The 15,000-nt window shown below is 40.2% G+C and overlaps 1 protein-coding gene and 1 long non-coding RNA gene across 3 annotated transcripts; one reads left to right on the forward strand and one right to left on the reverse strand.

Moving 5' to 3' along the window:
• The first annotated feature begins 5,119 nt into the window (after window positions 1-5,119).
• On the forward strand, window positions 5,120-7,858 carry LOC117809819. Its single transcript, XR_004630627.1, has 3 exons — window positions 5,120-5,168; window positions 6,271-6,346; window positions 7,394-7,858. It is a non-coding gene; the product is annotated as an uncharacterized LOC117809819 (long non-coding RNA).
• LOC117809817 lies at window positions 6,709-14,890 on the reverse strand. 2 transcript variants are annotated; one of them, XM_034679334.1, is made up of 6 exons: window positions 14,804-14,890; window positions 12,162-12,428; window positions 11,819-12,079; window positions 11,574-11,735; window positions 9,068-9,155; window positions 6,709-6,751 (listed from the first exon to the last, which is right to left on the reverse strand). In XM_034679334.1, the coding sequence occupies exons 1-5, from the start codon at window positions 14,832-14,834 to the stop codon at window positions 9,106-9,108; spliced, it is 771 nt and encodes a 256-aa protein (XP_034535225.1). In that variant the 5' UTR covers window positions 14,835-14,890; the 3' UTR covers window positions 6,709-6,751; window positions 9,068-9,105. The 2 variants fall into 2 exon arrangements, with proteins under 2 accessions (XP_034535225.1, XP_034535224.1); XM_034679333.1 differs by lacking the exon at window positions 6,709-6,751 and having other exon boundaries at window positions 8,357-9,155.
• Window positions 14,891-15,000: the final 110 nt, after the last annotated feature.

The raw sequence follows: 15,000 nt of genomic DNA on the forward strand, positions 1-15,000 counted from the left end.
TTCGGTCAAGGGAGTGGGCTCTCTCACAATCTTGCCTAAAAACACAGCCATGAATAAAGAATGGTACCAGAACGTCCTCCGAGAGCAACTTCTCCCAACCATCCAAGGGCAGTTTGGTGATGAAGAATGCCTTTTCCAGCATGATGGAGCACCTTGCCATAAAGCAAAAGTCATAACAAAATGGCTCGGGGAACAAAACATTAAGATTTTGGGCCCTTGGCCAGGAAACTCCCCAGATCTTAATCCCATTGAGAACTTGTGGTCAATCCTCAAGAGGCGGGTGGACAATCAAAAACCCACAAATTCTGACAAACTCCAAGCATTGATTATGCAAGAATGGACTGCCATCAGTCAGGATTTGGTCCAGAAGTTGATTGACAGCATGCCAGGGAGAATTGCAGAGGTCTTGAAAAAGAAGGGTCAACACTGCAAATATTGACTTATTGCATGAATTCTGTGTAATTCTCAATAAAAGCTTTTGATACTTATGAAATGCTTCTAATTGTATTTCATTATTCCATAGAAACATCTGACAAAAACACCTAAAAACCCTGAAGCAGCAGACTTTGTGAAAATGTAATACTTGTATCATTCTCAAAACTTTTGGCCATGACTGTACTGTACAGAACAAGAGATAAGAGGTATCACTTTGTCCACAATGTGGCGCCAAAATTGATATAAATCAAAAGTTCCCCACAGCAGCTTTAAGGAGAAGCTAAGTTGAAGAGAGATAAGATAAGAGATTACTTTATCGGGGGAAATTCAGTTGTTACAGCAACCCAGATATAAGTACAATCAAGAAGAAGTTTCAATAAGTCAAATAAAATAAGATAAGTGAAAAATAAGAGCTTGGACTTGGTCTGCTTGGTATCAAAATTAAACAGCATTTACACCACAGAGGGAGAGGGTGTTTTCAAGGAGCTGGTTTACTAAGAAGTCATGACTGATGGTATGTGGTGATGCTAATATTTCGCCTCTCGTTGACTGCTTAAGCATATGCAGTTGTGGCAGACCTTCCGCCCACCAGTGACTTGCCAGGAAACAAAAGACAGACTCTGGGAACAAAAAAAAAGCCCAATTCAAGTGGAAATTTGGCTGGCACAACTATGACTTTAATTTGTCTTATCTGTTTACATGTAAGAAGCAGGGTTTAGAACCAACACTGCAGCACTTTTAAAAGAGATGTAATGCTTTTTGTGTTTTATACAGTCTGTAGCTCGGACACAAATTGACTCTGTAAGGTTTAAATGAAGGTGGTGATTTGGTTAAAAGAAATACTGAAGCCACTCAACAACACAAACTGAAGTTTTAATCCAGATAAAAACAAGATTTCTACATGAAATCTGGTTTTGAAATCCTGTTTTCTTCTTCGATGCAACCAATTTTTCAAGATCTGATCGATTACTTTGACCAACCAGGTCCAGGTTTTTTCCCTTTGGTAAATGAAACAGATTGAGTACAAGGTAAAGTGACCTGTTCAGATGAAGACCATGCATCTGGTCCTCCAGTGAATACATCTATGGTTAAATTCAAGTTCAGAAAGGACCAAAAATGAAGAACTTAAGAGCTGTTGGGTGCTCACATTGTTGTAAAATATTTGACTTGGCTATAATGTTATCAGACATCTGGAATCAAAGAGGAATGAAAGGTTTCATATTTTTCAGTTCTGATCTTAAAAAACAAGACAATTTTCCAAAGTCACGCGGATTAGCCAGTGTTAAATTAAAGGGAAATACTCTTTGTGCCAATGAATTAAAGACATCTTTACCTGCTGTTGTTTAAAATCATTTTGTTTTGGATTTGTACAAAATTTCACAAAAGAAAACATTTCACAGAACACAGAACAAGGGTTATCCCTACCCTTTCTGTATTTGTGAATATTAGATTTTGTGAAATGTTGTATTTTTTTAACATCTGTATTTTACGTGAAATGTTGTATTTTGTGAAATGTTGTATTTTGAAATATTTTAAATTGTGTTTTGTGAAATATGTTTTGTGAAATGTCACTGTTATTTGCCTTGCCTTTCTGATAACCCTTGTAACACTAAACCAACTTCCTTTGAATATAAAGTTTAAGAGAGAGAGAGAGAGAGAGAGAGAGAGAGAGAGAGAGAGAGAGAGAGAGAGAGAGGGAGAGAGAGAGAGAGAGAGATGGAGAGAGAGAGAGAGAGAGAGAGAGAGAGAGAGAGAGAGAGAGAGAGAGAGAGAGAGAGAGAGTGCGAGCGAGAGAGAGAGAGTGAGAGAGAGAGAGAGAGAGAGAGAGAGAGACAGAGAGAGATGGAGGGAGAGAGAGAGAGAGAGAGAGAGGGAGAGAGAGAGAGAGAGAGGGAGAGAGAGAGGAGAGAGATGAGAGAGAGGGGGTAGAGATAGAGAGAGAGAGAGAGAGGGGGGGAGAAGAGAGAGAGAGAGAGAGAGAGAGAGAGAGAGAGAGAAGAGAGAGAGAGAGAGAGAGAGAAGAGAGAGAGAGAGAGAGAGGAGAGAGAGAGAGAGAGAGAGAGAGAGAGAGAGAGAGAGAGAGAGAGAGAGAAGAGAGAGAGAGAGAGAGAGAGAGAGAGAGAGAGAGAGAGAGAGAGAGAGAGAGAGAGAGAGAGAGACAGAGAGAGAGAGAGAGAGAGAGAGACAGAGAGAGAGAGAGAGAGAGACAGAGAGAAAAGTGGGCTTTCCAGTCAAAAAGAAAAGTGAAAATGTTTTCTCTGATGACTGAGCTGATTTTGTCAGTCTCAGCTGTAGACCAAAGAGAGAGAGAGAGAGAGAGAGAGAGAGAGAGAGAGAGAGAGAGAGAGAGAGAGAGAGAGAGAGAGAGAGAGAGAGAGAGAGAGAGAGAGAGAGAGAGAGAGAGAGAGAGAGAGAGAGAGAGAGAGAGAAGTGGGCTTTTCCAGTCAAAAAGAAAAGTGAAAATGTTTTCCCTGATGACTGAGCTGACTGTCAGTCTCAGCTGTAGACCAAAGAGAGAGAGATGTATTTGAAACTTGTGGCTGTCCTGTTCTGCCTCTGCTATGTCAACTGTTCTTCTCCAGGTAACGTGATAGTTATTGTTTCACACTGATTTGAGACGTTCAGGGATTTTAATGTTTGTGGAAAATGACCAGGTTGAGGTCAGACTCTGTGGATCTCTTCCTGTCGGTGTAAGAATGGGAGCAGTAAAAGGTTTAAATATCTACTTTAATGGTGTGACTGAGATCTCATCATATCACCGAACATGGGTCATGAATGTATAACTTGAATAATAACGAGTTGGCCTGTACTTAGAATAACTGGTTAACCTTGAGAGGTGCTGAACGATTGGAGACTTTCCAAGAAACTGAAAATCTGGTTATTGCAACACACCAGACTACTCGGGGGGAGTAGTCTGCAGTAACCAGATTTTCAGTCTGAGGGGGGCTCTGACTGTTTTAGGCTCAGCTCAAGTTATTGCTGGGGAATCACAGATGTGTCAAAGAGACATTATAAGAGTACATACAGCAAAAATGTTGGATTAAACCACAGGATTAGACTTTAGACTTTAGACTTTATTGTCCCCTTGGGGAAATTCTTTTCTACAGCACCTTCCTGCATCTCCACAGACATAGACAAACACAAGAACATACATTGTAAGCTCAACAAACTATCCACAGACAAAGCTGTATCATTCAGCGAGGCCTTTTGTTCAGGCTCGCTATAACAGCAGGGATCAGGCTCTTGTTATTGTTGCTTATATAAATAGTATTTTATATATCTTGAGTAAATCTGTGTGAGACAACTTGTTTGGTATTTTAAAATTAGAAGACATATTTGTTATTTTTCTTAAAAACGCATTTTTTGTACCGTGATGGAAATGACTTTTTCCTCTGCTTGGTGGTTAAAATTACAAAACAATAGATAGTGTTGAAATAAATTCAGTGTATGAACTACCAGAAAGGGTTCATTAACATCATGGAGGAGTTACATTTTATCAATGTTCTCATTCAACAATGAATTGGATTTTCAAAAAGTTTCCACATCACAAATGTACCCTAGTTGAAGAATCCCCCTTAGATATTTAAATTCTGTTTCTTATGACCCACAGCTAAAAATGACATGAATCAAAATATAATATTTACTTTTAAGTTACTTTAATGTCTACTGACACTTTACTACTTTCAATAATACTGAGTGAACACAATAAACAAAAAAAACTTTACTAGGATATTTTAAATCTTGAGATCAAATATATTAATTAATTATACACAACATTAATAAAATGTCTGCATTAAAATTTAAATTAATTTAAAAATGTAATTAACTTATTAATTTGTATTTTTTAAATATTTTATAATTTTAAATGTTCCCTTACTTTACAATCTTAGTCCATTTCTCTTTACATTTCTTTGTTGCACATCTTTATTAAAAACATTCACCCACAGATACAGATTCATGAGGGGAGAGTTTTTATTTAGTTAATTTCTCTAAAACCTAAAATATCTGAAGTTTGTGGTCAGAGGAAGGTTTTAAATCTGAACGTCTAAACCTGCTGTGATGATTGAGTGATGCTGTAACATGAAGCCTTAATGAAATGTCTCTTTCCCCAGGAGGGCCGACTCAAGCTGACAAAACAGTCACGGCTAAAGTCAATGAGACCGCCTCTCTGACACTTAATCTAAGGACCAGGTTGAACAATGAAGATATAACAGTGGACTGCTATCACAATGGAAACACTGTGGTCTCCTATAGAGGCGGAAGATATTATACAGGTGAACAGCACGAGGACTTTAAAAATCGAGCTTCTCTTAATGAAAGTGAAACTCATAACAGAAACATTTCACTAAAGCTCATAAATGTAACTGAAAAGGATGCTGGACTTTACACCTGCACCCTTGTGGACGAAAACGGCACTAAACCTAACCCTGAATCTACAGTTAATCTTGGTGAGTACAGCTAAGCTAACACAGTATTACATCACTGTAGCAGTGTTTGGCTCTTTAAACACAAACACACACTTACAACTGACAACATTTTTCAACAGTGGTGGAGGAAGGAAAGTCTCCAGACGGGGTGAGTTAATATCTCATTTTGTTTGTGATTTATCACCGGCACATCAGATGCTCATCCTGTATATCAGAATTTGATTACAAACTTAAACATTTATTTAATTTTTCTTACAGAGAGTGGAACCAACACCCACTCTAGAAGAGAACCAGAACCATACCTGGGTAAGAAAAAAAGTTCTGTCTTTACATTTTGGAGCATTTAGAGAGCCAGCCAGAGCCGGAGCAGTGCAGAGGAAAGCCCAACTATGTCTAGCTGGTACCGCTCCACCTCCCACGCCACATCTGGTTTCTTCCCAACCAACAAAGTGTAGTTCCACGTCCCCACTACCAGCCTGCGCTGCCGGGCCAGGTCCAATACCACGACTGCCACCCGGCCTCCTACGCACCTGAGCCCCATACCTACCCCCTATGAGTGCCGGTTCCACATGTTTTTTGGGGCTGTGGAAGCCTAACCACAAGATGTTGCCATCAAGCATCTGGGCAAAATTACTGTTTTCCCCTTTCCCTCATGCAGGTTCTGTGAATCTCTCTTAGTCTGGACAGATAACATTATTACTTTACTTTCTGTAGCAGTGTTAGGTCAACAAGGCCAGTTAAATCATTCTAATACTAACTTAATGAATCAAACAAGACAGACTACCTGAGGTACCAATTTAAACACTTAATAAACCAGTTCCATTAGTTAACCTACTAAAATTAAACATCAAACTTCTTCAGTTCAGCCATTAACCACCAATCTGAAGTTACAGGACACAGAAACAAAACATGTTACTGGATGTTTTATTAGAGTTATAAGATAAGACACAAACAGCTGTTAGAGCCTGACAGCTGATCCGTGGTGATTCAGACAGGCTGTTTTTTATTCTTTAGATTTAGGAATCAAAATGTATCAAACTAGATTGAATCTTACTCCGGCTGGTTTTGAGCAAATGTAAAGACAAACATTTCACCCTCCTGAACTCCAAAATATAAATTGGTACTGTCACTGATGTGCACGTTGAGAAACATCCTCAAGTTGGAAGGTGACCAGACCGGTGAGGGTGTGAAGGACGCCTCTTTATTGTTCTGATAAATCAGCAAGTTGTACAATATGAGACGCAAAAATCAATGAAATTAGTCAAAGTGTAATATTTGAGAAACACACAGCGCAGTCTTCTGCTTATCTAAGAGTGTGACGGCAGCAGAATGAGTGTAAAACATAGATATTATCTTTGAAGGTAACAGTGAAGAATAAACATTGATGATTTTCCCCCTTCTCTTTCAGATTATTGTTGTTGTTGGTGCTCTTGTTGCTCTTGTTGCTGTCAGACAAGGCTATGTAGTATGGCGCAAACGTACCAGTAAGTTCAACATTCTTCTCTCTTAATAATAATAATAATAATAATAATGCCGATGATGATGATTTCAGATTTGTTACTATTGAGTTTTAGAAAATTGGTGGTCATCCATGATTTTATTGCTGATTGTTTTGGTGGAAAGGTAGAGTTGGGTGTCGTCGGCGTAACAGTGAAACTGGAGTCCATGAGTCCTCTTCATGTTTAAGATTAAAAATTGATGGTTCACTTTATAAGTCTGTCTTCAACATCTGGTGTTTAGTGTGAAGATCACAGTTTGCAATCAAACAAGTTATAGACCAGGCCTCTCTGTTAATCTGATCTTCTCCACATTGTTTCCCTTTACAAATAATAAAACTTAAACTTACTGCCACCCAGCAGGTTCACCCTGGACGGGTCGCCACTCCATCGCTGTAGTAGAAACAACAGAAACCATTAAAATACTATTTACATGCAGGTCAATCAACTGGCTTTAATTCCATGGAGCTGTATCCATATCATGAGCAATGGCTCCACCTAGTGGTCTTTGTTGGAATAACACTATAAATGCACATATAATGGAGCCACTAAACTCCCATGAACACTAAAATGAATGAATTGAATAACTACCATTTCTTAAAGTAGCTAGTACATAGTTAAATTAAGGATGTGATTAAATGAGAAAATGCAAAACAAAGCCTCTTTGAAAGAGAAATATTAAACTGATTTTTCAAACTTTAAAAAGTTAAATAAAAACTTTTTCAGAGGAAAGAGAGAAACAAGAACATTCATAGAAGTGTAATGAAGTCAAAGTCATAAGTTTACTTAAAAATAACGCTGAACTAAAGTAAATATACTCCAAAGATGAGTTCTGTCCTGCTGGAGAACATTTGAGTTAATTGGAGTATAATGAGCAGGTGTTTATATAAATTAGAATCCAAAGCAGAGACTAACTCATCCTGTGTTTCCATTAAAAAAGGGAAAACTAAATAAAGCTCTGAGTGCAGTTTTTGAACTTAAGAATGAAGTTTCAGCATCTTCTTTGTAAAATCTTCTCCCTTTATCCCCTGACAGGAAAAGATGGGAACAACACGGAGATGCAAGAACAAGAAAACCTGAAGGCTTGAACAGAGATAAGACGGAGAAACGAAAGAAACACTCAGGGAAACATTTGATTGATCTGTAGCAATGCTCTGACTTAGGGACCTAATAATATCACACTACACACCAAAAACAACACTTGAAAACTGTTTTCAGAATCACTAACAGAGGTCTGATCCATCAGGGCAGCTATTGAAAGCCTCTTACTTGAATCACAACATTTTCACTGAACAGCTTTACAGATCTATGTTCATGAAGAGGAAAAAGGGAGATATGTTTTCTTCATTTGAATACTTGAAGGTGTTTTTAAACACCTCATCAAACTTGCTCAACACTAAGCCAAATGTAGTAGTCACCAGGGGATTATAGTCCCATACAAACACTGAGTAAATGCATTGAACAAATCAATGACTGGATGAGAGACAGAACTTTCTTCAGTTAAACAAAGAAAAAACTGAAATGATTGTTTTTGGAGTTTTTGTCTTTCCCTCTCTCTCCTCTCTCTGCCTGTCTCTCACTTTAACTCTTCCTGTCCCATTAAAGTTACTAACCATAGACCTTTCTGGAGTCCCTGAGCTCCCTTGTCTCGTAGACGTCCTCCTGCTGCGGACGTTCTGGACTCCAGCGGCAACAGCTTCTACTACTCGTCTCATCACTATCACCTCTCTCTCTTCCTCCCCTCTATCCCTCTTTCAAGACCCAACTCAGTCTCAGCAGATGTCTGTCTAACATGAGTCTGGTCCTGCTGGAGGTTTCTGCCTGTTAAAGGAAGTTTGTCCTCACCACTGTAACTAGTTAAATACTGTGATGTGCAATGCTCATGGTGGATTAAGGTGGGGTCAGACTGAGTCTTACCCTGTCTTGGTGTTGGGTCTCTGTTCATAATTTGACATAGAGTGGTCTAGACCTGCTCTGTTTGTAAAAGCGTCTTAAGATAACGTTTGGCGCTATACAAATAAAGGTTGATTGATTGATTGATGATTGATTGGAACAATACAAAAAAACAGAAGAAAAAAGCCCAAATTGTTGGCACCCTCAATTTAACATTTGGTCACACACCCTTGGTAAATAATAACTGAAACTAATCCCTTCCTATAACCATCAACACGCTTCTTACACCTCTCAACTGGAACTTTGGACCCCTCTGCTTTTGCAAACTGCTCCAGGTCTCTCAGATTTGAAGGGGGCCTTCTTTCAACAGCAGATCTCTCCACAGGTGTTCAAAGGGATTTAGATCTGGACTCATTGCTGGCCACTTCAGAACTCTCCAGCGCTTTGTCTCCAACCATTTCTTGGTGCTTTTTTTTGGTATGCTTTGGGTCATTGTCCTTGTCAAAATTATGTCATTTCTGGCTTTTTTCTTCATTTTTTTTGTGTTGTTCCAATGTATGTTAATGCAATAAACTTATGTATAACAAAAACATTTGTAATTGCATCAATTTCTGGGAGGAAATGTGTATTTTCTGGAAAATTTCCAATGGTGTCAATACTTTGGTCCATGACTGTAGGTACAGATTGAAGTAGTTCTAGAAAGAAATGCAAGTGATAAAACATCAAGCTCTTTTTTTAGTCTAATGCATGAAGCTGATTATTGAAGAATTAGAGAACAGACAACTTTAAAACTTATATGGATAAAAATCAGACTACTATCATTGGTTGACTTCATCAGGAGGTTCTGTTTGTCTTCATTCCAGTGGAAGGCGATCAGAATCTCGTCTTTTGGCATCAGCTCGAGCTGCAGGACAAACAGGAAAGAGAAGTTTAAAAAGAGACACAGAGAGTTTCACAGTCAACACCAAGCAGCAACCTCCGGTCTCAAAATATGAAGAAAAACTGCAGTACCTCTAGCGTCCACTAGAGGCTAGCTGCAGAAACACCAGAAACCACATACACACCCATTCAAAGAAGACGATCTTTACAGCAGAAATAAACATGTTTACAGCCTGGTTAAAAAAAACGTCTTGGCTCTACGTAGCTAATCTCTCTATTGGCACACATTTTTTTTCTGATGCGACGATTCAGGAGATATTAAAGGTGACATATTCTGCTCTTTTTCATCAACATATATTGGTCTAAGAGGTCCCCAAAACATGTCTTTAAAGTTTATTGCTCATAAAAACACTTTGAAATCAGATTCTGGTCTGCCTGTAAACCCCTCTTTTTCAGCCCTGCTCAGAACAGGTTGTTTTCTGTGTCTGTGCCTTTAAATGAGAATGAGCTCTCTGACCACGCCCCCTCAGGAAGTGGGTGTGGCCTCGGCTGTCCGGCACGTTGATCTAATGTTTACATGTTGGCTGAATATACACGGCTGCTCACAGACCCGCGTTACTTCAACCCTCTGAATCTGATCCAGAATCTGATCCTGACGGAGAGGCGCCTGCAGCAGGACCTTTCTGAACCATTGGTCACAGATTTAGTGTTTCTTGTTGTTTTATTTGTCAGCATGTCGACGTGTGTCTTGGTACACAGCTACCAACATGTAGCTATGTGGCTATGCTAACTAGCGCTAGCACTTTTCCATGAAAACTAAAAATCATCCACTAGATCTTCAAATCTGCAGACGTGGGGAGTCAAAGCGACCTTTGTGTTTATTAAGACAGCCTACAACTAGCATGCCTCCCTCCTAAGCTCCTTGTTAGCACACATACAACTAGCATGCCTCCCTCCTAAGCTCCTTGTTAGCACACATACAACTAGCATGCCTCCCTCCTAAGCTCCTTGTTAGCACACATGTGTGCAGGGAATGAAAAACGGAGGAGGGGTTGAGTTGTATTTTATACAGTCTATGGGTTGAACAAGCTCCGAGCTCTGACTTCCTGTTACAGACCGGATGGCGTTGTGACGTATGAAAAACACTGAAAACTGAAACGGCTGGTTTCAGCACACATTTACAGAAAGGTGGAGAAATCAGAACAGGGGCAGAATGGAGTCTTTGACTTTTCAGGGGGTTTGTAGACAGGGACACAGATTACAGGGAGAGAACCATTAAAAAGTCCATTTTGCATGATATGTCATCACATAAGATTATGAGTTTTTGCCCAAATAAGGACATGACTGACTTGACTCGCGGACAGGAACACATAGCTGTTGGTTGGAGGCTCAAACTCCGCCTCTTTATGTCACACTCTGCCTGGTTGAGTTCTGCATGACCACTATGGCTCAGGCCGATGATTGGCTTCAAAACAACGCTCAGGAACAGACGGGTGACGTCAGGGAAACTACGTCCATTTTTTATACAGTCTATGGTTAACACATTCAGTCTGACTTCCTGTTTTCAGCTGGTTTTTCAGCTGCTGTGAGAACTGTTCACCTTCCAGCCACAAGCTGCAGCATGTGTCACCGCAGCCTGTCTCTGAGCTTGATGATGTTTGTTGAGGTTAATCACTATAGCTATCATTACTCTGTGGATACTCTTCTCAGGCTATTGATCATTCCAACTGTCTCTAAAACTGAGATTTCATATTTTACATCATTTCAGGTTGTGTACAACATACACCATTCTGATGGTGTACTCCCTAAAGAGTCTATCAGACGCCTGCAGCTCATACAGAATGCTGCTGCTCGAGTCCTAACAAGGACCAACAAAGTAGACCACATCACTCCAGTTCTTAGATCTCTACACTGGCTTCCTGTCTGTCAGAGAGTAGACTTTAAAATCCTGCTGGTGGTTTATAAAGACCTGAATGTGATACATCGCTAATCTGCTGCTACTGTATGAACCATCTGGACCTCTGAGGTCATCAGGTACTGGTCTGCTTTCAGTCCCTAGAGTCAGAAGGAAACATGGTGAAGCAGCGTTTAGTCACTATGCTCCACATATCTGGAACACACTCCCTGAAAGCTGCAGGTCTGCTCCAACTCTCACCTCTTTGAAATCAAAGATTAAGACCTTTTTATTTCCCACTGCCTTCATATCTTAACTCATTTTAACTCACTTTAAATTAAAATTTGAAAGTCATTTTTAATATATTTCTAATTTTCCTTTTCTTTTCATTTTAATTGTGCTCTTTTATGCTTGTCTGAATTTTACAAATGCTTTTAATGTTGTCATGTAAAGCACATTGAGTTGCCCTCATGTATGAAATGCACTATACAAACAAAGCTGCCTTGCCTTGCCTATGTCCATCACACACAGGTATCAGGAAGTTCTTACCTCGAGCCCTCTGGCGGTACACGTGTATACACACAAAGAGTATGATTGTGTAGAGCATGAACAGCAGGATGATGCACACCAGGTTGGGCAGAGACATGAAGTGAAAAAGAGAAGGAGGAGGAGGAGGAGTAGGAGTAGCAGTAAGGGTCTGTGGAGGCCGAGCTGTGAAGAAGAACACAACCAGAAGAACGTTAAACATGAAACATAAAGTGATGTCTGCAGAACTCTCAAAAGCAGAATTTCACCTCTCACTGCCAGCCAGCTCTCCGGGGACTCCTTCTTGGAGGGGTGTTTGCATTTATAGGAGCCTTCATCAGACAGGGACACGGTTGGCAGGACCATCTCTCCTGCTGAAACATTACCGATGAAGACCTGGTCTTTGAAGAAACTTGCAGGAAACTTTGATGTAGCTTTTTGTTGCCCTTTTGTCTTGTAGGAGCAGCGAAGAGTCACTTTATCTCCCTCTGTCACAGGAAGAGCTGGACTCTCCAAAATCACAACACCTCCTGAAATATAGAAATATACCTGATTCAAGGAGGTTGTTCTTTCTGATACAGCAGAATACAACATGTGCGTACTCCATATTACCTGTCACTATGATGTTGACAATGTTGCTGCGATCCCCCTCCTTAGACTCACACCAGTATGCTCCAGAGAAGGATTTATGAGGATGCCGAATATTGCAGGAAGATGGACCCAGGATCCCCCAGCTATCATCACACGGCTCAGATTTGCTGAAGGAGGTGTTTCTTTTCACCGTCCAGGTTCTGCTGGAGTTGGTCGACGGTTCACACTTCGTATAGAAGGTTTCATACTGAAAGAACTGAAGTCTGTTGGGAGTGACCCTCAGTGTGGCTGCAGGAAATCATCATGAGCTGAGTCAAGCTGTGTCCACGTATACTGATGTTTCAGAATGTGATCATTCAGTGATTATGCTGTTAAAGCTCATTAAATAACTTACATATGATCATCTACAGTTGCATTCAAAATTATTTAACCCCCATTGCAAATTAGGTTTGCAATACTTTCAACAGTTTGCAATAAGCAAATCAATGAGAACAATTTGAATAGCTCGACACAACTAATGTCCTCTGTGGTTGGCCTAGATCTGGACAGTCTGGAGTCAGTGGCTGAGAGGAGGTTGATGGACTTAATAACCCCTCTCACCCTCTCCATGATGAGCTGTGGCTGATGGGGAGCTCGTTCGGTCAACGCATCATTCCAGCACGGTGCAAGACTGAACGCTTCAGGCGCTCCTTTGTGCCCACCGCCATCAGACTGTTGAACAGTAACGGAGGCCACAGACTGCACCACGCCCCCCTCCCCCCCCTTAAGTTGAGATGGACGAATGCCCAACAAGTAAGCTGTGTGTCCTGTTATTATAAAGAGACGGAGAACTGACTTTTTCCCGTCCGCAGGCGTTCACGTGTGTTCATTGATAAACTCCCGAAAGAGCAATTAGACGCCACGAGCACGTGTCAGCTAATATATCTAATCACCTATATTATCCTGTTTCTGTTCATTTCATGTTAAATGAAATAAATATGTTACATTTTAAAATTTTGAGATTTTATTATTAAAGCTGCTGTGAGGAACTTTTGTTTTGTATAGGTTCTGGCACCCCCTTGTGGACAAAGTGATACCTGTTATCTCTTGTCCTTTACATGCAAAAATAGTGTTTTCAACAAAAACCTCATCCTGTTGTCTTTTAACAGACAACTTTATCAGGCGATGTGATTATTTTCCATGAAAACATTCAAATAAAGGCTGATTCTGAAGCAAGAGGTCTATCATGTGGTCTGACACCTACCCCCTCAGGGCGGTTTCAGGCATTAAAATGACTACAGAGAAGGTGTCAGTGTTGCTGCTGATGGACTTGTTTGCTATTGAATGTCATAAAGAGGCATCAGTATCATTTTCAGTCTGTTTCTCAGCCAGTTCAAAACTCCTCACAGGGCCTTTAAACAAATTAACATTTATTACCACATAAACACACAAAAGTACAGAAAATTGGTACCGTTCAGTACCGGTACCGATTCCCAGGTACCGGGTATCGGTACCGTATCGGTTCAAATGTGAAAGGTACTCATCCCTACGCCTGATTCAACTTATCATCAGGCATAAACCTAAAACGCTTTTCCTGTGTTTCAGTCTGACATCCTCTCAACATGGTCTAACTCAGGGATTTTCAACCACTGTGCTGTGGAACATTAGTGTGCCGTGACAGATCGTCAGGTGTGCCGTGGGACATTTTCCAATTTCACTTAATTATTCCCAAAAAACTATTATTCATATACTGCTAATAATTTGCCATGTAGTGCGTCTGTATCTGCAGTGTAGTGACTGGCGGAGTAATTCAATACTCTTCCATGTGCTGACCTGCACTACCCACCCACTGTGTGGCAATAAAGCACACTAATGACCTGGTTAATTTAAGACAATAGAATTAATGATGTGCGAGTTGTGTATGTGACGAGACGTAGGCGTACAACGGCGATGGATAAATATTCAAAAAGGAAAAATGAAAACTCCAAACTGGGCCCTGGACTAAATTCTAACCTGGATGAAGAGCGTAATATGGGCGGTGGAAAAGGCAACTTTTATGAGAAAAACTACAACTGTGTCTGTGAGCGCTCTCAAAGCTGAGTAACTGAGTAGCTGAACTTGTAGCCAAATCAAAAAAGCCACACACTGTGGCAGAAACATTAATACTACCTGCAGAAGACATTGTAAATAAGATGCTTCGCCCTGACAGTTAAAGAAGTAGCCAAAGTCCCTCTCTTAGATCAATAGATTCATAAACTTAGAGACTAAACGTGTCATTTTGTAAAACTTTTGGTTGGTGGTGTGTCTCTGGATTTTCTTTAATGTATGAAATGTGCCTTGGCTCAAAAAAGGTTGAAAAACACTGGTCTAACTCATACTTTCTACTTTGTAACACAACTTTCAACGCGCCGCATAGCTGAGCAGTTTCTTTAAAGATCCAGTACAAATCTCAGTGCTTCACATTGAGACCCTGAAGGGTGCAATGTGTCTATGAAACCAAAGAGTTGTGATCAAGCTTCAGTATTTCACTTCCTGACAAGTGGATTCACATTCTTCACAAAGTGCAATAAAACATCACAGATTGGATGTTAGCCTGGTCTCTTTTAGAACTATGATCAATCTCAAAGACTGGTTGGTAGGAGAGCAGGAAGCATACATTATTATAGTAAAGTAATATTACTTACAGAGCAGCAGGTAGAGAGGTGTGATCTCCATCTTGAGTATGATGTTTTCTGTCAGGTTAGTTTTGAAGTTACCACATCCTGACAACAACAAAAACCCCCCCACCAGGAAATCATAAAGACCATGCAGAATGCATGTTATAACACTTGGTCTGTACACTTGAACACTTAAAAACTATTTGAATGCATTGAAGTGATTA

The sequence above is a fragment of the Notolabrus celidotus genome, unplaced genomic scaffold (genome assembly GCF_009762535.1).
Source record: "Notolabrus celidotus isolate fNotCel1 unplaced genomic scaffold, fNotCel1.pri scaffold_45B_arrow_ctg1, whole genome shotgun sequence".
Classification (NCBI taxonomy): Eukaryota; Metazoa; Chordata; class Actinopteri; order Labriformes; family Labridae; genus Notolabrus; species Notolabrus celidotus.